Genomic DNA, 18,736 nt, shown 5'->3' on the forward strand with positions numbered 1-18,736 from the left:
TTTTTTTTCAAGTGGTGGAAACAGGCTTACGTATGGTACAGCACTACATGAATGTAACATTACAAAAAACAAATGAAAACATGAAATTAAAATATGTTGTCCCTTATCTCAATATTGATCAAAACAATAGCTCGTGACTAATATTTTGACCATAATTTAGAAACCCCACACTGTGCTTACAAATAAATATACATATAAATAAAATTGTAATGTGAAAATAAAAAAATATTTATTATGAGACTTTGTTAATATAGTTTAACCATAAAACAAATGATATACTGTATGTTTCTCACCTGAAAATCTCCAAAGGTAATTTTGGTAAGCAATTAATTTGTGGAGAATAGACGTTAGGCGAATGTGTTTAAAATATGTATTTAATTTGCATCAGAAAATATGCATGAATTACCTACAGATCTGGATGTCAACATTTATTAATTGACCCCTCATGGAACAGACTAATGGAGCACTTCCAGTCTATAACCACTAGTAGGCGCCTGTCTCACACAAAACAAGTTGATTCAGCTCAGTTGGACTCGAGGATTATGTTGCTTTCACGGACTGGCGGTGGTATTGAGAAGACTGTTGGTTGTATTAAAATCAGTATTGAAATTAATACTAAATTAATTTGTTGGCTGAATCCAACAACAAACGACGGAGCTATATAGTTAAAGGGCAGAGGAAATTATAAATAAAACGAGTAATATGAATAATAGGGACCCACACGAGTCGTAACTCCGAGGACGCAGGGCGCGTGAATGCACCACAGCTCCTGGACTGGTCAGCAGATTGACGGCGGACGCATCCTGTCGCGTTTGAGACGCTGCTACACTGACACATAAACAAGCTGCCAGCTTGGTTCTGTGGACCTTTGACAACAAACAATATCCCTGTCCACAGTGGTAAATCACCAATGTTAACGTGGACTAGAAGCTAAGTTTTAAGGGCAGGATTCCATTGATGAAAAGTAAAATGTAATAGTCGAGCCCACTGAGAGGTGAGTTTGGTGCAAGTTTCAGCTACTATAAACTTAACGGGAAGCTAACGCTGGCTAACAAGACGTAATTAGCGAGTCAGGATTTGCTTTATCAACTGCGCCGCTAAGTGTAGCGTCACCTAATTGACTGTATAACAGTCCGTTAATGTTCACTGGTAAATTAGCCATTTACTGAAGACTGTAACATGAACCGTATCCCAGCGTCCATGTGCTGAGAGTCCAGGCTACAATAACACGCTAACGGTGCAGCTCTGTATATTAAGTTCACCTGTTGTATCCTCAGCTCGAGGTTAACAGTCATGTTAATGTGTACCATTTTGTGTATCAAAGAATAAAATTGTATTCTGATTACTTTGGTTCATAAATCTTGGAGCAGGCGTGCAAATGTGCACTAAATGAGCAACTCCAAATTAAAACAAAAATAATAAGATAAACACAATTCAAATATCTCAATATATGTGAAGCTATATCTGTATCACATCTTGCCTTGTGATCAGTGAAGTAGCTAACTTATTACATTAATTGTTTTTGCCTGTTTGCTTTGTTGTAAAGGTGTAACAATTAGTCTAAAAACTGAACTTTAGATTTAAATATTGAATCCCTGTAAAGCAAATAGATCGATTCTCTCAGTATATAGTTAGAAAATAGTGGCTGAGAATGTGTAAAAAACTGTGGATTGAAGAATGAAAACGATTTCACTCTAAAATATAATTTGATCCGACCGTGGAAGGAGCTGAGGAGCCAATTCTCCAGAGGTTCAATCTCCCTTAGTCTTAAACCTGAACTCTGGAACAGTCAAAAGGCCAAGGCAGTGTGTTTGGCTTTTGAGGAATAAGGAGCTCACTGTCATCTCATGCTAGGTTGTACATGCGTATATGATTAAAAGTATTTTAAAAATGTACAATTACAAAGAGTGAAAACCATTATAGATAACAATAATTTCTGTTCTGTGGGAAAAGTGGTTTTGTCTTGCTCAGTAGTCTAGCTACTGAATTTTTAATAATCCTGAGCTGCACTATTCTACTAGTTTTTAGGCAAGTCATGTAGGCCAGCGAAAATAAGGGCATGTATGATTTTCTCTGTTGTGGTGTTGACTAGTACAGATCTGATTTTGGAAATATTCCTGAAGTAGTAAAAGCATGACGAGGCTATTTTTCCTCACATGTTCCAGATTCAAGTTAATGTCTAAAATAACATCCATGTTTGTGTGTCTGACAAAGAGAGAATGCATTGTGGTTGTAAACTAGCACATGTTTTCCTATTAGCTCTGTATATTAGGCTTGCTTTTGTGAATATTTTCCTTATTTCCTTCTTATTTTAATTATTTCTCAGTACTTTCTCTGTGCTACAACACTGCATTTTCTGTTCATCCAAAAACAATAACACCTGATCCTTTCTCTTAAATCGTCCACTGTTTCATCTTTTCAGTTGCCTGTGACCTGGTGTGATACTTGCATGCTGCATGTCTCTTGATAAACCATCAATCACCCACCTGCACCTCCTCTCACCTCTCGTGCATGGCTCTCTTTTGACATGAATGTGCCATGCCTTTCCTCGCATGTTGTGCTGTGACTGAGGCATCATGGGGACAGAGTGGGATAACCCTCTAACCATCTCATCCAAGAAACCCTGCCAGAGCCAGACGGGCCATGGGCGAGAGCTTGAGAGGCTTCGTGCTGACTTGGAAGCGGAAAAGAGCCAAACGCAGCAGGCCCACAGACTCCTCTGTGTCGAGCTGAGGTGTCTGCGAGAAGAAGCAGAGAGGGAGCAGCGGAGGGTCGTGAGGGAGCTGTCGGCAAAGCGTGGGTACCAAAAGGACAGGCACTCAAATAGATGTGGGAGTTTGGCGGCTAAACATGTGAATATCAAAGATTTAAGACATTACAGTTCATGCAGCAGAGACCTGTCTACAAAGCTGGAGCTGTTGCTGCTGACTCTGTATGACGAGATAAATGGTGAGCGGGAAGACTCTAGCTTGCATCACAGGCAGGAACTTGAGCTAGAAAAAGCCCTCTTCCTCTGCCACCTGCTAGAAAGTAATAGGAAACAGTTGGAGGAGAAACACAGAGCAGGACACCCTGGCTACAAAAGTCTCACAAGAAAGCCCACTCAGAAGAACACCAGACAAGCTCAGAACACGGTGCCTCTAGGCTGGGAAGTGAGTGACGCTAACCCCAGCACCACTGCTGCAGCCGTGGACACCTGTCACAGCAGCTCTTCGAACATTTGTCACTCTCACAACACTCCCCATGCAGGCTGGGACGACCAGCCCCCCTGCAGCAGCAAGTCCTCTGGGTCAGAAGAGTCCACGCCCTCCAAATGCATGGACACCAACATGGAGGTAAGCTATTTTCATATCTGCACATGACACTTTTCACTCTTCAGTATGATTATATACTGTAATATCACATTATAAACTTTATTCCCGTGCATTTCTCAAAATGGCTATGCCATAGAATTGTGTGAATTTCAAAGATAAATGTGGTACTCTCCCTGCATTATTCAAAAACATGTTAACCATGTCGTCACTAAGTCATTTAAATGCAGGACCGAGTTCTGTGCTTATTTTTTTGACATCTGATGTGTCAGAAATGTTCATGTTTTTCTCTGTGCTAATTCAAGGTGGAGTTACTGTATGTGTGGGATGTATTTGACCACCAACCTGCTCCGCGGTCACATGACAGACAAACAAGAGAGGCTTTGTTGTGTTAGGATGTAGGTTGCACTAAGCAATGATGGACCTGGATAAAAGTCTAGATGGGCTTTTGCACTTCTGTGTAGTGGATATTTTGTTTGACTTACATGCTGCTTAATGCTCCTGCAGAGTTTATATTTTTATCTATGTGTCTGCATCATGTGATGAGCGCACTCTCTGGTGGTGACTGTTCTTCTGTAAGCAGCCCTGTTCTAATTCAGGGCATTGAAACAGTATAGAAATACTGTTCAGTGGAGCTCACATTCGAGTTTCCTCCAGGCTTCTAAAGCCATTGGTCTTGTGAGCCATGGCTCACAAGCCATGGCTCACAAGACCAATGGGAAGGACTGCAATGCTATGTTGGCACAAAATGACAAGGCAGGAAAAATGTATGAGCTTTGATCTGTCTCTTGTAACCTTTCTTTTTAAATCAAAATCTCAAATTGAAATTGCAGTTTGAAACAATGTACATTTTGATTCTTTTATGTTCTATGCCTTTATATTTAGAATGAGAGATTTTGCACACACACCAATTAGTGATATTGAATTTGACCTCTGCATTTAACCCATCCTTTTTACGCACCAGTAGTGAACACACACACACACACACACACACACACACAAGCCAGGTGAATTAGCAGTGAGCAGCAGTGGGAATTGGGTGACTTGCTAAATTAATCTAATCTTCATACCTCTTAAAGAGATTAGTTCTGATTGTATCTTATTAATCTTCTCTTCTGATTGGTTCTGTTCCCCATTCTTACCGCCCAATTTTTTTGTCTAGTTTCAGTAGACATTGTCATAGTGTTAGTCATCTCGTTTCTGTTGATTTTTCACCAGTTTTCGTCAATGAAATTAACACTGCCTTCAAGCGCTTCAGACTATATGAAGTAGTTACCAAGTTGTCCAGCAGAGGGCTCCGTAAGTGCAGCTTGCATCCATGCCGCTTTTGCTAATCAAAATAAAGACAGTGATGTCATGCTGTTTTGCGGTGACAGTGAACACTGAAGCATAATGCAAGCAGCACGTGGAGGTATTTCTGGCTCTACTATAGAGGGCAAAGTAACCAACAACTCTGCATTCTCAGCTGTTGGCTTATAGCTGTTAGATCCAGTCGACCTCATGTAGCTGTGTGTGGGCAGAGAGAATTATGCAAATATCCTTGAATGTATAGCTCAACTCTAAATTTTGTATCAGCAAGATTTTTGGAAAACGTGACAGCCCTATACTCTGTGCTGCTGAAACTTTATCAGCATTAACATCAAGCTTAAGTAACTGAGTTGTAAAGCTGATTGCTGTTTTGGAATTAGCTTGTAGCAAGTTGTAGCAAGAAATTTCTGGCAATGTGATGTATGGGAAGTGTTGTCTTCTTATTAGTGTGCAACTTCCAATCTTTTCAGTGCTGTTGAATGAAGGCTGTGAAATTTGACATTTTCAGTGGACTGGTGGAGTTTTGAGAGTCCTTTAACTTTGTGGTTTCAAATGTTTTTGTAATTGTTCCTCCTTGGCCTTGTCCAACAGGTTTTCCAAAGTGTGTCTGTTGTGTCTTCTTCACTTTCAGTGAATAACATCTGTGCTGATAACACATATACATGCAGCTGTATCTATCCTGTCATCCTGCAGCATGTAATCGCAAGTTTATCAGCGTATCTGTGTCTGATCAGCCTTGTCATTTGCCTTGGCTGATCAAGCTGTGATCAAGCCGACAGATCAGTGTATATTTTTTATTATTTTTAATCCTATCCTAATATTGTGATTTACACCAATAGAATTACTGTTAAATGAGGTATAGTTTGTCATGCCTGAGTGATAGTTTACCAGATTTCTGCCTAAATAAATTGACATAATTTCATTTTGGCTTGTAGTCAGGCTGCTGCTTGTTGATGGGATTTATTTATATGTTACTTGTTTGAGTCAATATACAGTATGGGCAGCAAGTCTATATAAACTAGGATTAAGGTGTGAAACTGATTTCTTTTGCAGTGTTTGACCTTTTTTTACATGGTAGTTTCATGTCTATTAACCTAGCATTAATCGCCTTGTTAGACGTAATTTGTTTTTAAAGTGGACAAGCGCAGTAAAACATGATAAGTAGTGTGGCCTTGACACACTTGTTCCTCTGCCTGCCTCCTGCAGCCTCCCTGTGTTGCAGTCTGTACTGCCTCTTGAACAATCAATAGGCAGCCAACATCATTCCAGCGTCATCTCCATGGAAACGAGCTCTAGTCGTGGTAATGATTGGGCCCCGTCTCAAAGCCTGCTTTTATGTGATAGGACGAGTGAAGCAGTCCTCCCTACCCCCTCCTCACAGCGACACTCGCCGTCTTGCACACACACATTTTTCTCTTCGTCCTCTTTCTTCACCTTTACGGCACTGTAACTGAGATGGGATTAAGCAGCTCTGTCGAGTCTTTTAGCATGTGGATGAAATGCGTTTTGACACTGCAGCATCACTGAGGATGGAGGACTCACGGCTGGAAAGTCAACATGCCACCCACATCACAAGTCTGGGACCTGGAATAGAGACCTGTTAGTGACATTGTTTTGTGATTTTTTTTTCTACATGGCACATCTGCTCTTGTTTTCTGTCTAGTTTGGCCTTCACGCTGCTTCAGCATTGATGTCAGGTAGAATGTGAACAGTGCATGTTTTCCAATTTTTGGACAATCATCTTTGAAAACCCTCTTAGATGACAGAGCTCTAAGGCATATTGAAGCAGACGATGTCAGTGTCGGGAATCTGAATGAACATCATTATGCCGAAGAATGCAATCAGGATGATGACATTCTTTAAATCATAGTGAAACACCAATGCTGGAAACATGTAAGGTCCCTGTAGAGCTCAGTGTCCTCAATTAAAAAAAAAAGAAGAAATGCCACTGTGAACAACCCCTGCTTCATATTGAACTGGATTTCTTTTACTTTTCACAGTAACAAATTATAACTGAGATACAAGACGTTCTGCAGTACTATTTTCATCTGCATTTACTCCAAATATTTAGGAGAGAGAACGTGTCTCTTTCATAACAACCGTGGCAAAAACAGTCCTTTACTTGTTTTCAGACACTTCAACTTAGCTGTGATGAAATCTGCTCCTGCATACTAAATGTTAAAGACAAGGAGGAATATTACATCTTTTATCATTTTCAAGTCAGCCTGCCACAGAGGATCCGTGTCACTCTCCTTGAGCAAATAAAAAGCCCATGATGGCCTGTTCTCGGCTGGGCACCTCATTTGGTCACATTGATCCCACCAGCACTGTCTGACTTTGAAAGAAAGTGATGTATGACCTGTGCACTCGGCCTGAGCAGCCCGAGTCTGCACCGGCACGTGCAGAGATGGAAAGCCGTGAGGAGGTGGACACTCCTGGACAACAGCAGCTGGATTGTAGGAGCTCAGAGGAGCAGGGAATTATGCAACACGGGCTCTCGGACAAGGCAGTGCCAACCAGGGCTGTCACTTCAAAATCATTGCTAGGAAAAAGGCACCACTCACTTTATGCAAACCTGAATGGTTTTGAAGTGGAAGGGATACATAAGGTGAGTGTGGAACATTTGTTGTCTCTCACAATTATTTTGAAATGGTTGACATATCGATGTTTAAATTAGGAAACTTAAGATAATGTCTTTAGTCCCATAGTGTATTATTTGAGTTGCATAGCTTATGTTTCAGAGGGTCAATTTTATTAACCTATTCATATCGCAAACTCCATTCAAAACCATATACAGGGCTGGATTATCACTTGGATCGGATTACACAGTGTGTGGTGCTACATTGCATTTGTGTTTTCTGAACACAATATCTGGAACGTCGTTGCTATAAATCAGGGTTGGCAATTATTACGGTGACCTGTAAAACCCTTGATTTCTAATTTCCATTTAATGGTTAGCAGGGTGAAAATCAATATAGAACCCATGAGAAGTTCTCACTCATTCAGCTTGTGTTGCAAGATACATCAGTGGAAGGAAATACATCAAAATGACCCCATCAAACTAACAGGATAAGTCTCATGTTAGTTTATGTGTAAAAAAAACCCTTTGTAGTTGGTACTGTAAATATAACAGATATGGCTTCATGACACAAAGGCAGATGAATTGATCTGGGCTGTGTGAAATGTCCCTCAGCACCAGGGTTTTTTTACTTTTTGGGTAAAGTTAGTCCTGTGTTTTTCCTCATTCTCGTTTCCATTTCAGTAGAAGATTAAACTCACTTGCAGGCTACATGCCTGTTGTCCACATTATCCCAATATTGGAAGAAACTGCAAAGAGAAAAACCAAATATGCAGTTGCCCATATTTGTTTCCTGGCTGATTCTTATCAACCACAACTTGACTATTAGCTGTGGAAAATAAGCTCTGTTGACACTTCATTTCAGTTTCAGTTTCCCCTCATAACAGAAATCCTTGTTCTTACTTTTCATTATTGTTTCTCTGCAGTAGTACTTTCTGAAACTGAGCTGCAGCTACAGAGGAGATATTCTTGTGTTTACCAGTACATGCGTTCACGGTTTTCCCTTTTAAGGTTTGTTAGTTTGGAGGCCAATTACTTTTGCTAGAGAGCGTCTCGAAGCAGATTGTTGCTGTTTTCAAATGCAATTGTTGTAGTATGGATGTGGCCTCAGATGAAGTTGTGATTAGCTGTTTAGATAATAGTTTATAGTATAATGTGTATCCATCAACTCTGTCCCTTTTTCTTTGCTTTGGTATTTGAATGGATCCTTAGAGCCCGTCCACACGGAACAACGTGTCCCAGAGTAGCAAAATCTCCAAAAGCCGCCCATGTGCTTTCATGTAGAAGGTGAATATGCTAATTTAGGAAAACAATTATGTCATTAGTACCACCTCTCTCTTGCACTGGCATTCACTGTCCCTATCTTTGTTGTTGTTGTCGTCGTCATACTCTTGTGTTTGGATATTGTTTGGCAGTGTAGCTAACTACTGTCATTGAACAGTGACTGAAGTCAGCCTGAAAAGATGCTGGATATCACTGGAACACTTCCTGTCCTCAGGGACTTTAGACACGGGGTGAAGGAAAAACATTGTGTTGAAGATTAACAGTGCAACTCAATCGTAAAATAGGGGGGATAAAACCTAAATAAAACCTATTTTCACAGAGACTATTTTTACTTGAATGAACAGATGAGTGATTGTTCCGCACATGGTCAGCTGCACTGCACATACACAGCTCCTTCTTGTCTGTGAGTGACTCTGAGTCGTCTCTGTGGTGACAGTGTTTCTCTCGCTCCCTCTCTGTGTCTACAGTCAGACCGACTCTCTGCCTGCAGTAAATAAAGCTACGGCAAAGAAAAGGATACTTTACGTTCTGTGCCGTTTCAGCATTGCCTGCTGCCTTTCCCAACCCTGCCACTATATTACGCAGTCACTACAGATATATTTTAGTGAAAACCCCGAATGAACTGTAAACGCACACCCTGAGACGTTATCCATGGCCACAGCTGCTGAGGGGGGAGCATTAAATGAGGGCATTAGTAATTATTATTTAGACATTTTGGACCAGTGGGGGCTGTCAGTCTTTGATTATTGTTTAGAATTATTCATTATTTGCTGTGGGGGTTACCACAGCCTTTCTAATTACAATTGCGTACTTGCGTGTATGTGTGTGTGTGTGTGTGTGTGTGTTTAAGACGTTAACCCTCGCCAGAGACGTGCATTGAATCTCTATCTATAGAGGAAGAGCAGGTGTTTAAAGCTGTAGAGGAAAAGTGGGTGAAACTATATCTGGAAAATTGCGTTCATGTTCAGCTAATCCTCACATGAACAGGCTGAGTTATATATAGAAAACATAGAATGAAGGCAGTACTGTGCTGGTAGTGTTAATCATCAGATCACCATAAACTAGTGTAGCATAGTTCATAGATGAGGAACTTATTCCATATGTTGTGTATATTTATGTGTATATACTGTGTATATATATATATATATATATATATATATATATATATATGTATATACATATATATGTATATATATGTATGTATATATATATATATATATATACATATGTGTGTGTACACATATAATATGTGTATACACACACCCAACAGTGGCATTTGCTGGTCTTTGAAACAGGGGAAGCACATTTCAGGAGGCCCAGTTATTGATACATTAATTACATCAATTCTGCAAATGAACACGTTTATTATTTACAGTGTATGTGCAAACAAAAATTGGCTATATCGTGGAGCAAATAACACAACAATCTGCTGGTTGTCGACAGACTTCCCTTGCAAAATCCACACGACTTAGAACTGAGGCAGAAAAGGCTCTGCTGTCGTGTATGTTTCTGCAGCGCTGTCGATCAAAAAGTGGTTTCACCTTTCAGACGTTCCTCCAATAATCACTGTCGTGGAAGCCCAGCTTCCCTGGAAGTGATGATTTTGCCGCATTTGTCTGATTAGTTCAACGCTGTGAAAAAATCCATAAAGAACAGCTTAAGTTGAGATTCAAGTGTCGCTACTGTGACATAGTATATATAATTCTGACATTCTTAAATATGTCTTTTGGGAAGTATTTTAAACCCTTTATAATATGATTATTTTAACAGTTGCTCTGTGAATATAGGTTCTGGAGCGTTTGGCCTCATTTAAACAGTGTCAGCAGAGAAGCGGCATAATAATTGATCAATTACTGATCCAAATACATGGGGGAGAGCTCATTTCTGCCATGACACATTTTGTTTCACTGGTAGGAATATTTGGTGAGTTTGTAATGACATAAAAGATTCATTCATTTTTAATTATATTTCAACAATATTTTCATCTTATCCTCACTCTCATTTTATCAGTAAAGTTGATTGCTGAAAATTACAATAGTTGAGTCTTTGATGTTGACAAATTCTTCACAGACTCACCATCAGTCTTGCTAATGGTTATGAGCCTGTTGACTGGGTGGTCCCCAGTGATCCACACACTTTTAACACCTGTCAGGATACCATATGGCTGCTTGTCTAATGGATGTTGCGTGTGCACAGCACAAGCTCCAAAATCAGCTGCTGTAGAAAAATAATAATTAACAGTGTCTCTACTGGCACTTTTATCTGATGACCCTGTGGCTACATCCATGAATTTTTATTTGTAAACAACATTTTCAGATATTTTGTTTTAACTCTGTTTCAGAAATAATCTATGTCCATAATAAAAAACATTTATCACGTGATCTTCTGTTAGTCAAGGCATGAACATAAAATGTAAACTGTAAGTTGGTTTTCGCCTCTGCAATTTTTTGATTAGTTTCAGAAAGTATTACAAATAGGGGGGTTGCAAAGGGGTGGAAAATTCTAAATGTCCAGAAACTTTCCAAGAACACTACAGAAGAGACTAAGTGACCTCTGCACTTGGGCAAAAGGAAAGATGTTTATATAGCTGTATTGTTATTTTTTATTGGCCCAAGCACTCCCGATATATCAGCATGTCGGATATCGGCAAAAAGTCCAATATCATGCATCCCTACATTTGTCTAGGCTTTTTATGGCCTTTAGGAAGGTTTTAGAAAAAATAAACTCTGTGCATTAACAATATAGAATATAAAAATTCTATAAATACCTATGTCCATGTCTCAAAATTCCCTGTGAACAGTTTTACATGTGTCTCTTTTACTATTGTGGTTTATGTGGAGTATTCTTTGTTACAAGCTGTAAGGGGAGGTACTCTATCCCGTTCTTGTAATACATCCATAGCATGTGATGGAAGAATACACAGTGCAGGAGTAGCATTGATATTCAACAAATTTGATTGTTTTCACCAAATTAGGCTACAATATATTATTTACCAACTATATTTAAGTCCCAAACCTTCAATTTGGACAATTTCCAGTTAATTCCTGTTATTTCCCCATAAATTCCCCTTAATTCTGATGGAAAGCTTCCAATTTTCGAGATTCCCAGAATTTTGCAACCCTAATTAATGACAAGAAACAACAATGGAGGAATGCAAGAACAAGGATTTCATTTTTGGACCAGTTGTTTGTTAACAGTAGATAGTTGAGTTGTGGTTAAAAGAAAAATCAGGAAGTGAAAGCAGATCATTGTCTGCATCATTGTCCACAAAGGTCCACCTTTATGCTCGTCTATCATGAAAGTGAGTTTTTTTGTTTGTTTTTTAAACAAAAACCAAGTCTGCAACTTTTTTAAACTAAACATTTTTGGGGTAGTATGAATGTAGCCTGTGTTGATGCTGATTACTTAGCTACAGCTTGTACAAAATTACAGAAGCAATGTGAGATGTGCACCACCTGAGATCTACTAGAAGTGTTATATTTTCTTGTCTGACTATGAAGTAGTCTATCCCAGGCTAGGCTTCACTCTCGGTTTGGATGAGTTAAATTCTTATAATGTTGATATTATAGAAATGGTGGCACAGATTTCTTTACTGTGCCTGCAGTGGCCAAGAATCGTGGTACATTTACTTTACACAATTTAATTCCAGCCAGTGCCAAATCAGCCATTAAGTATATTATTTTCCATGGAACAATATATCCTCAGGCTGTTTCACTATGGAGACTATGGCAAGGTTTGTGCAAACATATTTAAGCTCTGACAACACGTCGAAGCTACTCTTTCTTTTTCGTGTACATGGGCGTCTGCTGGTCATACAAAGAAATCATTTTATCTCGGCTGTTCCAGGTAGCAACAGCAGTCTCTGCCTTGTCAAATAACAGCCCTCGTATGTCAAAGTGGTCACAGCTGTGATTCTATTACTTGTATGAGCTTGTGTTACCTTGATGGTGTGTCATTTCCTCTGCTGTGGATTTTGTAGCATGACTGATGCTCAACAGAAAGAAATCCGAAGCATTATTTCTCAGGACAAGAAAAGCTCTAGAACAAGTGCAGTCAGATTTCTCAAGGGGGAAATACCTGATTGTGATTTTTCAGACCGATATTGCGATTGTAAGTTGTTTTTGCCATAAAAATAGCAATAACACTTGAAGAAGTGCAACCGGATAATTATTTTTGTTAAGAATTGCTTGGAAAAAAATAATATATATATATATATATATATATATATATATATATTTAATTTTTTTTTTGTTTTCTATACATTCATTTACTTGCAAGTTACCATATTAAATTTATTTGAAGAAATTTGAAGATACATTCAAGGCATTCCTGCTGATTCTGTCTCTTTTTAGCCTTGAGGTTTTGTGTGTGTATGTGCATCTTATTGGCCAGCCATGTTATGACGTGAATAATTGATAGAGCAGTGCAAAGGGAATCTCTGGAGTATTGGTCTCTCACCATATCCAGGCCCCCGACATCACTGTCTGTCTGGCTGTCTGGCTGCAGTGAGGTGCAGACAGGGGTCAGAAATTGTGTTCATTGTCACATTCACTTGATGTGTGAGGTCATGAACCTGGGCTATAATTTCCACACCAAATATTGTGTCTATGACATACAGAATAATGGGAATATACTGACAACTGTTTCTTGCACTGATTTTTATGTGGCTATGTTTACATTTACTTACCTATGCAGATCTTTCCTTAAGCTGCCCACTGTCTGTGAGGTGTTGCTGCTGCTGATGAGATAAACCCATGATCGCCTATGTTCCCTTAATAAATGGAATGCTTTCTGCCTGGAGGTGAAAAGGGAAACTCATTCTGTTGACCCACTGAATGTCAGCGAAGGTCATCCTGGCCTTTTATTACTCAAGTGCCATGGAGTAAAGACTGAAAACTCTTCAGGCTTCTCCCCAGGGTGTCTAAAATATGGCTAGATGACACACAGGAGACACAAGCCTCCTCAAACACTTTCTTCACTCTGTAGTAACTGCACCTGCTCTTAATCATACTGAGCTTGGTTTACCAGCTAGCTACGATGTCTGTCCCAAAAATACATCTTCCCTGGATGTAAAAAACACAGAGAAAGCTCTGCCACCTCATTTACAATTCCTAAAGATGAGGATATGAAGTATAGAAGAAGAACAGAAAGAAGATCAGACCCCTGCTGTGAGGTGGCAGATACCATTGATAGAGAGAAAAAGAGAGGACAGGACTGTAGCTAAAGCAGCTCTTACTTACATAATCAGAATGTAAGTAACAATGGTTTATTATTTTGATTCAGGGGAATTCCATGTGTTCACTAAGAATTTATCTCCACGGTGAAAACATCCGGGGGAATATTTCAGCCTTTTATCACTTGAGCTCTGGGGAGATGAGATGATGGCTTCAGTGATGACAGATTAGGAGAAGCCTTTTTTTTTTTTGGCAATAACAAGAGTGGCGACAAGGTCCTAGTGGGACCTTGGTGATTTTTGAATTAATTTGAAGCTCTTCCATCTCTGAAGGAGGGCATGGTTTCTTGGGGAGGTCAGCCCAGGTCAACCTGCAGAATGAAAATGACTCCATAGAACTGCCTGTGTTTATCACTTGTTCACTGTTTTTAACAAAGGGAGCTCAGCCACTGACACATTAACTATTTAATCCATGACACAGATACAGCTGCAGTATCTAAATGCTATGTGACCCCATTGTAGTGCTGCTTCAAAAATTGCTCTTCTACTGCTCACTTGACTTTTTTTAATAAAGGAGAAGACAGTTTTGAAAACTGTTATTTGACAAACACTGTATTCAATATGCAAGTCTTTGTGGGGTATACTATGTGTAAAATTTGTGAAAATTATATGTTGCAGCTGAATATCCCTCACCTCACCCTTCTCTTTCACGTTAGCATCACAACCCAGAAGATGTTTTTTGTCCATTGGTGGCTGTCGTAAAGACATAGTTATTATAAAAGGCTCATTCTCGGGTGATGAAAAACAACAATTCATATAATCAGGTGCACTTACAAAAAATTAAGTATAATTAGGGGTGAAAAGTTATATCTCAATATTTTTGGGGATTTTGACGACAATAATGATTAGTCAATATCCTTCAAAAAAATATCTGTGTTATAACTCATCAATTGTTGCTTATAGATTCCATCAATGGACACAGTGTTTCAGGAAAACAACCCTTACTTTCTTTAAACTTTAGCATTCAAGAAAATAATAAAAAATAATTTAAAGATTTAGTTGCGGGGGCTGGTGTCTTCATGTTTTCTCCCTCTTAGCATAATCACGCATGGCTAACCTGTGTGGCAGGGAGGATGCTAGCGAAAGGTCATGTGATTACATAGACCTTCTAGTGGTCAAGTGACACTGATACTTTCTCACTGCTTCAGCAAGGAGGGCTTCTTTTGCGTGTTTCATCAGTGCGTGTTTCATCGTTTTTTGCAAAGTCTTTTAAATACTCGAACAACAATCACAACATTCTCTTAGACCCATGATTCTCAAACTGTGGTACGTGTTCCACCAGTGACATGCAAGCTCTGTCCTCTGGTGACACTGGGGGAGGATGATGGAAGAGCAAATTATCTTATTGGGAATAAATCTGCCTCCTGTGAACAGTCTGTAGCTGAATTTGCTCAACCTATTTACACCGCTGTATTTTAACGTGAAAATAATTTACGTTGTAATAAAACTTCTATACTCTGGACCTTTCAGCAAATTGGAGTTGTGTGCAAGGGGGTGTGGAAGCAATGTCCAAGCACAATGTTCAGGTTTAAATGTTGTGTGTCAGTTGTGCTTGACCACAAATGATGTTGTTTCTGTTGCAATGTATGATGAGGGCGGGGGTTACAAAGTTGCAGGGTTTATATGCACATGCAATTTTCTCTGACAAGATTAAGGGTTATAGTCTTTGAGTGTTTAGCCTTTGGGGGGGTCGGGGAGAGGAGAAACAATAATTTCTGCTGACTCTGCACTAAGAGGAGTAATTTGATGACCCCTTCCTTCTGTTTGTCTTGTGACTCTTAAAAGCCAGATGTTCCCTGCATGTCTGACACCTTATTAAACCCTCTGAGGCTCACTGTGACATTATTATTTATTGACTGTGAGGTGATAAGACAGCCGTGCTAGTATGGATACTAATTACTGTGTTTGTAGGACAGGGTTATATTGGATTTGTAAAAGAGAGACCTGAAGCTCCAAGCTGTAACAGATATAAGACATGAAAGCCTAAAGGATGGTTTGTTCCTCATATACAGTAAAACACAGTGACTGTTTCTTCCATGTTTACGTTTAGCATAAAATCACTACTGTACAACAGATTACTTAGACCAGTGTTTCCCAAACTTTTTGTATGGGGGCCCCTCTTTATAGATGACAAACTATCATGACCCAATACATATAAATTATGACAAGAGAAAATATGCTAAATATTTAAGCTTGCAATGAGATAGAGTGTAACATTTACGAAGGTTTATTGGCAGAAAAGTTTTTTTCCTGCTCATAAACACAAACCATTGTCATAAGCCATAGAAAACCCAATTTCAAAGAGTTGTTTGTAGCTTTAGAATAAGCCTCTTATATGTACTTTAGTCATGGGTGTTAGATTATGGAGGGCGCCATCTTGCACCACCATGTTTCTACAAAAAGCCCAAACAGTTGGACACACTGGACCTTAATTAAAACTTAAGAATTACCAAGTTTATTTGACCCCCTATGGATGACAGTCTAGTCTTTGAGAATGACCGAATATTCCCATTTCTTTATGAGAATACATCATTTCACGTGACTGTACCGTGACTTTGTCAGTATGAACTACCCTTCGTTGTTCACACCACTTAAAGGTTTTGAGCAGAACTGTATGCACATCTTTGTGTACAACCTTACTGTGCATGTGGAGGTAGATTGCTGAATGCATGTGGGAGAGTAAAAGGGTGTCTTGTTGTGGCTCTTTGTTCTCTACCGCTGAATGAGAGACCCTCTAATCTGTCACCGTCAAGTACCCCAGGGAGATGAGTCCTGATAAATGCATAGGGGGATTGGAGAAGACACTTGAGACCTTCTGCATTACTTATATATGAGTATAGGGAGAGAGTTGTACTTAATAAAATACCTCTGGCCACAGCTTTGGACAGATATTTTTCTGTTTTGTGTAAGACGATTTCATATATCAGCCTTTTGGATTTTTCACCACAAGAAAACGTGAATATCTTTCTATTCCTTCTTTTTTAGTTCAATAAATAATGTGGATGTTGCTACTATAATCACAGTGATTGGAACATTTGGAAAAGATGCTTGCATATTGCTCAGAAATAATATGTGGTTGAATAAAAGAGCAGTGTGTGTCTACTTTATGTACAAGATGAAGATTCTCCTTTGAAATCTGTCACGTGTTTTTGGAATGGTGGACAGTGTCATTAGAAAACCACTGATGCAGGAGAGTGTTATTGATCAGGCTCTCAATGTTGTCACGGATATTGTCAAGTCCATCACTATCCACTTCATTAAAAAGGGCAGCCATCCCCAGTGTTTGTCTAATGTTGCTTTTCTTGCTATTGTGGTAATTAAAACTGTGTCCAGGAGCCATTTCCCAGACCGTGCTGTATTTGAGGACTGGGTCAATGGGAGGAGACGTCTCCCCTTTTATTGTTGCTGAGAGCTGACGAGGCCTGGACTCATTTAAGTTTATCTCCAGATTCAGCTGACTGGCTCCTTCAGTCAATTCTCTGGGTAGGAAGTACTGGACAAATGGGAGCTGTATATTCAAGCATTGAGATTGCAATAAAATCACTAATTATCCTTTTTGCAAAAATGTGTTAATACTGCTGAGCCTTGCTCTCTTTAACTATGCAGGCAGCAGTAGTACTGCATTCACATGTGTGTGTTACAATATGTTATTCTTTATTTGAGTTTCACTTGCTTCAACTGATCAACTAAATCAGTGTAGGTAATAGTTCAGAGCTGCAACAATTAATCAATTATTAATCATTTACTCAATAAATTGCCATTTTAATAATCACTAATTGTATGTGGGTGGGCATATTATGAGATGAAACCAGGTTTTGTGTCAGCTTCATAAATGTGGATATTTTGTAGTTTATTTGCTCATCTATGTCCAGAAACCAAATATCTTTGGTTTTGAGGCATCATTACTCTTTTGTGGTTTACGAAACACTGGCATTTCACACCATTTAATAATCAATCAAATGTATAATTGACAGATTAATTAATAACAAAAATAATCATTATTTGCATTTCCTGTCTTGCTTTTCATACGTTTCAGCCCCTGTTTGTAGTGAAGTGATATGTTGCTTTAGCTGTAGATAGCTTGCTTCCACGTGACTGTGTGCGCCTTTGTCTCCGCGTTTCCTTAGATGCTCATACTTGAGATCTTTGTCAGCTGAAACTGTCTACATTAGTGTTTCTGTGAAACCAGACTGTAGACATTTCCATACGCCATAAAAAGCTTGCCTTTCATCCCAGACATATGAATAATCTCACTGTGTGATTTTATAAATAATATGGATGATCCTTTCTCTGGAGCAATTTGTAGTGAAACATTTCCCTGCACCTATATTTTATCCTTAATTTTCTTAAAATTGTAGTTGTGAATGCAGTAATGACTCATCAGACTTGTACAAGCCTACCAGAATAGATGATTTTAGTTGCTCAGGAAGAACAGAATATTCTCTTGTATTTGGTCTTCTTTTCCTTTGTGCATGCTTTAAGATAACCATCATTTACAAAGTTTATTTGATTCCCTGCCTGTCTCAGCTTTTCTGATCTGTTAACATCACATCTATGCGGTTTTATAAGCTCCAAAATTAGATGGATGGATATATAAAACAAAAGTTGAATTCACTGGCTCAAAAACATCAGATAATACACAGAAGTTGTATTGGTCTGCCAATAAGATTAAGAAGTGGATGAATGTCAGAAAGCTCCCACGACATTCTGATGTAGGCCCTAAGAGCTATATAAAATAGCAACTGACCTAGATAATCAACGTTTTTGTTGGCCTGTTCTCTTTACAAAGCTGAGGCTTGTATGTGTCTGCCTGCTACTCTAAATAAAAGTCAATGAACATTCTGTTTTATGATAACCTAGAATAAAGTGACTCTACACTTCAAGGTCAGTGACATATGCTGGTCCTGGATCCATCTGTTGTGTTGTCAACAGCCATGTGTTGGTAGACAATGCCCTTCAGTAGACGAACTTGGAGGTGTTGAGTTTTGTTCCTTTTCATAAGTTGAACTGGTGAACATTACT

General features: G+C 39.1%; 1 protein-coding gene across 1 annotated transcript in view; it reads left to right on the forward strand.

Moving 5' to 3' along the window:
- The first annotated feature begins 804 nt into the window (after positions 1-804).
- Positions 805-18,736, forward strand: part of LOC122780051 (RIMS-binding protein 2) — a 62,421-nt gene continuing 44,489 nt past the window's right edge. The window contains exons 1-2 of the mRNA XM_044042823.1: positions 805-994; positions 2,423-3,335. Coding sequence (XP_043898758.1) covers positions 2,577-3,335 — 759 coding nt within the window. The 5' untranslated portion in view covers positions 805-994; positions 2,423-2,576. The remainder of the gene's footprint in view (positions 995-2,422; positions 3,336-18,736) is intronic.

This window comes from Solea senegalensis, linkage group LG13 (assembly GCF_019176455.1).
Source record: "Solea senegalensis isolate Sse05_10M linkage group LG13, IFAPA_SoseM_1, whole genome shotgun sequence".
Classification (NCBI taxonomy): Eukaryota; Metazoa; Chordata; class Actinopteri; order Pleuronectiformes; family Soleidae; genus Solea; species Solea senegalensis.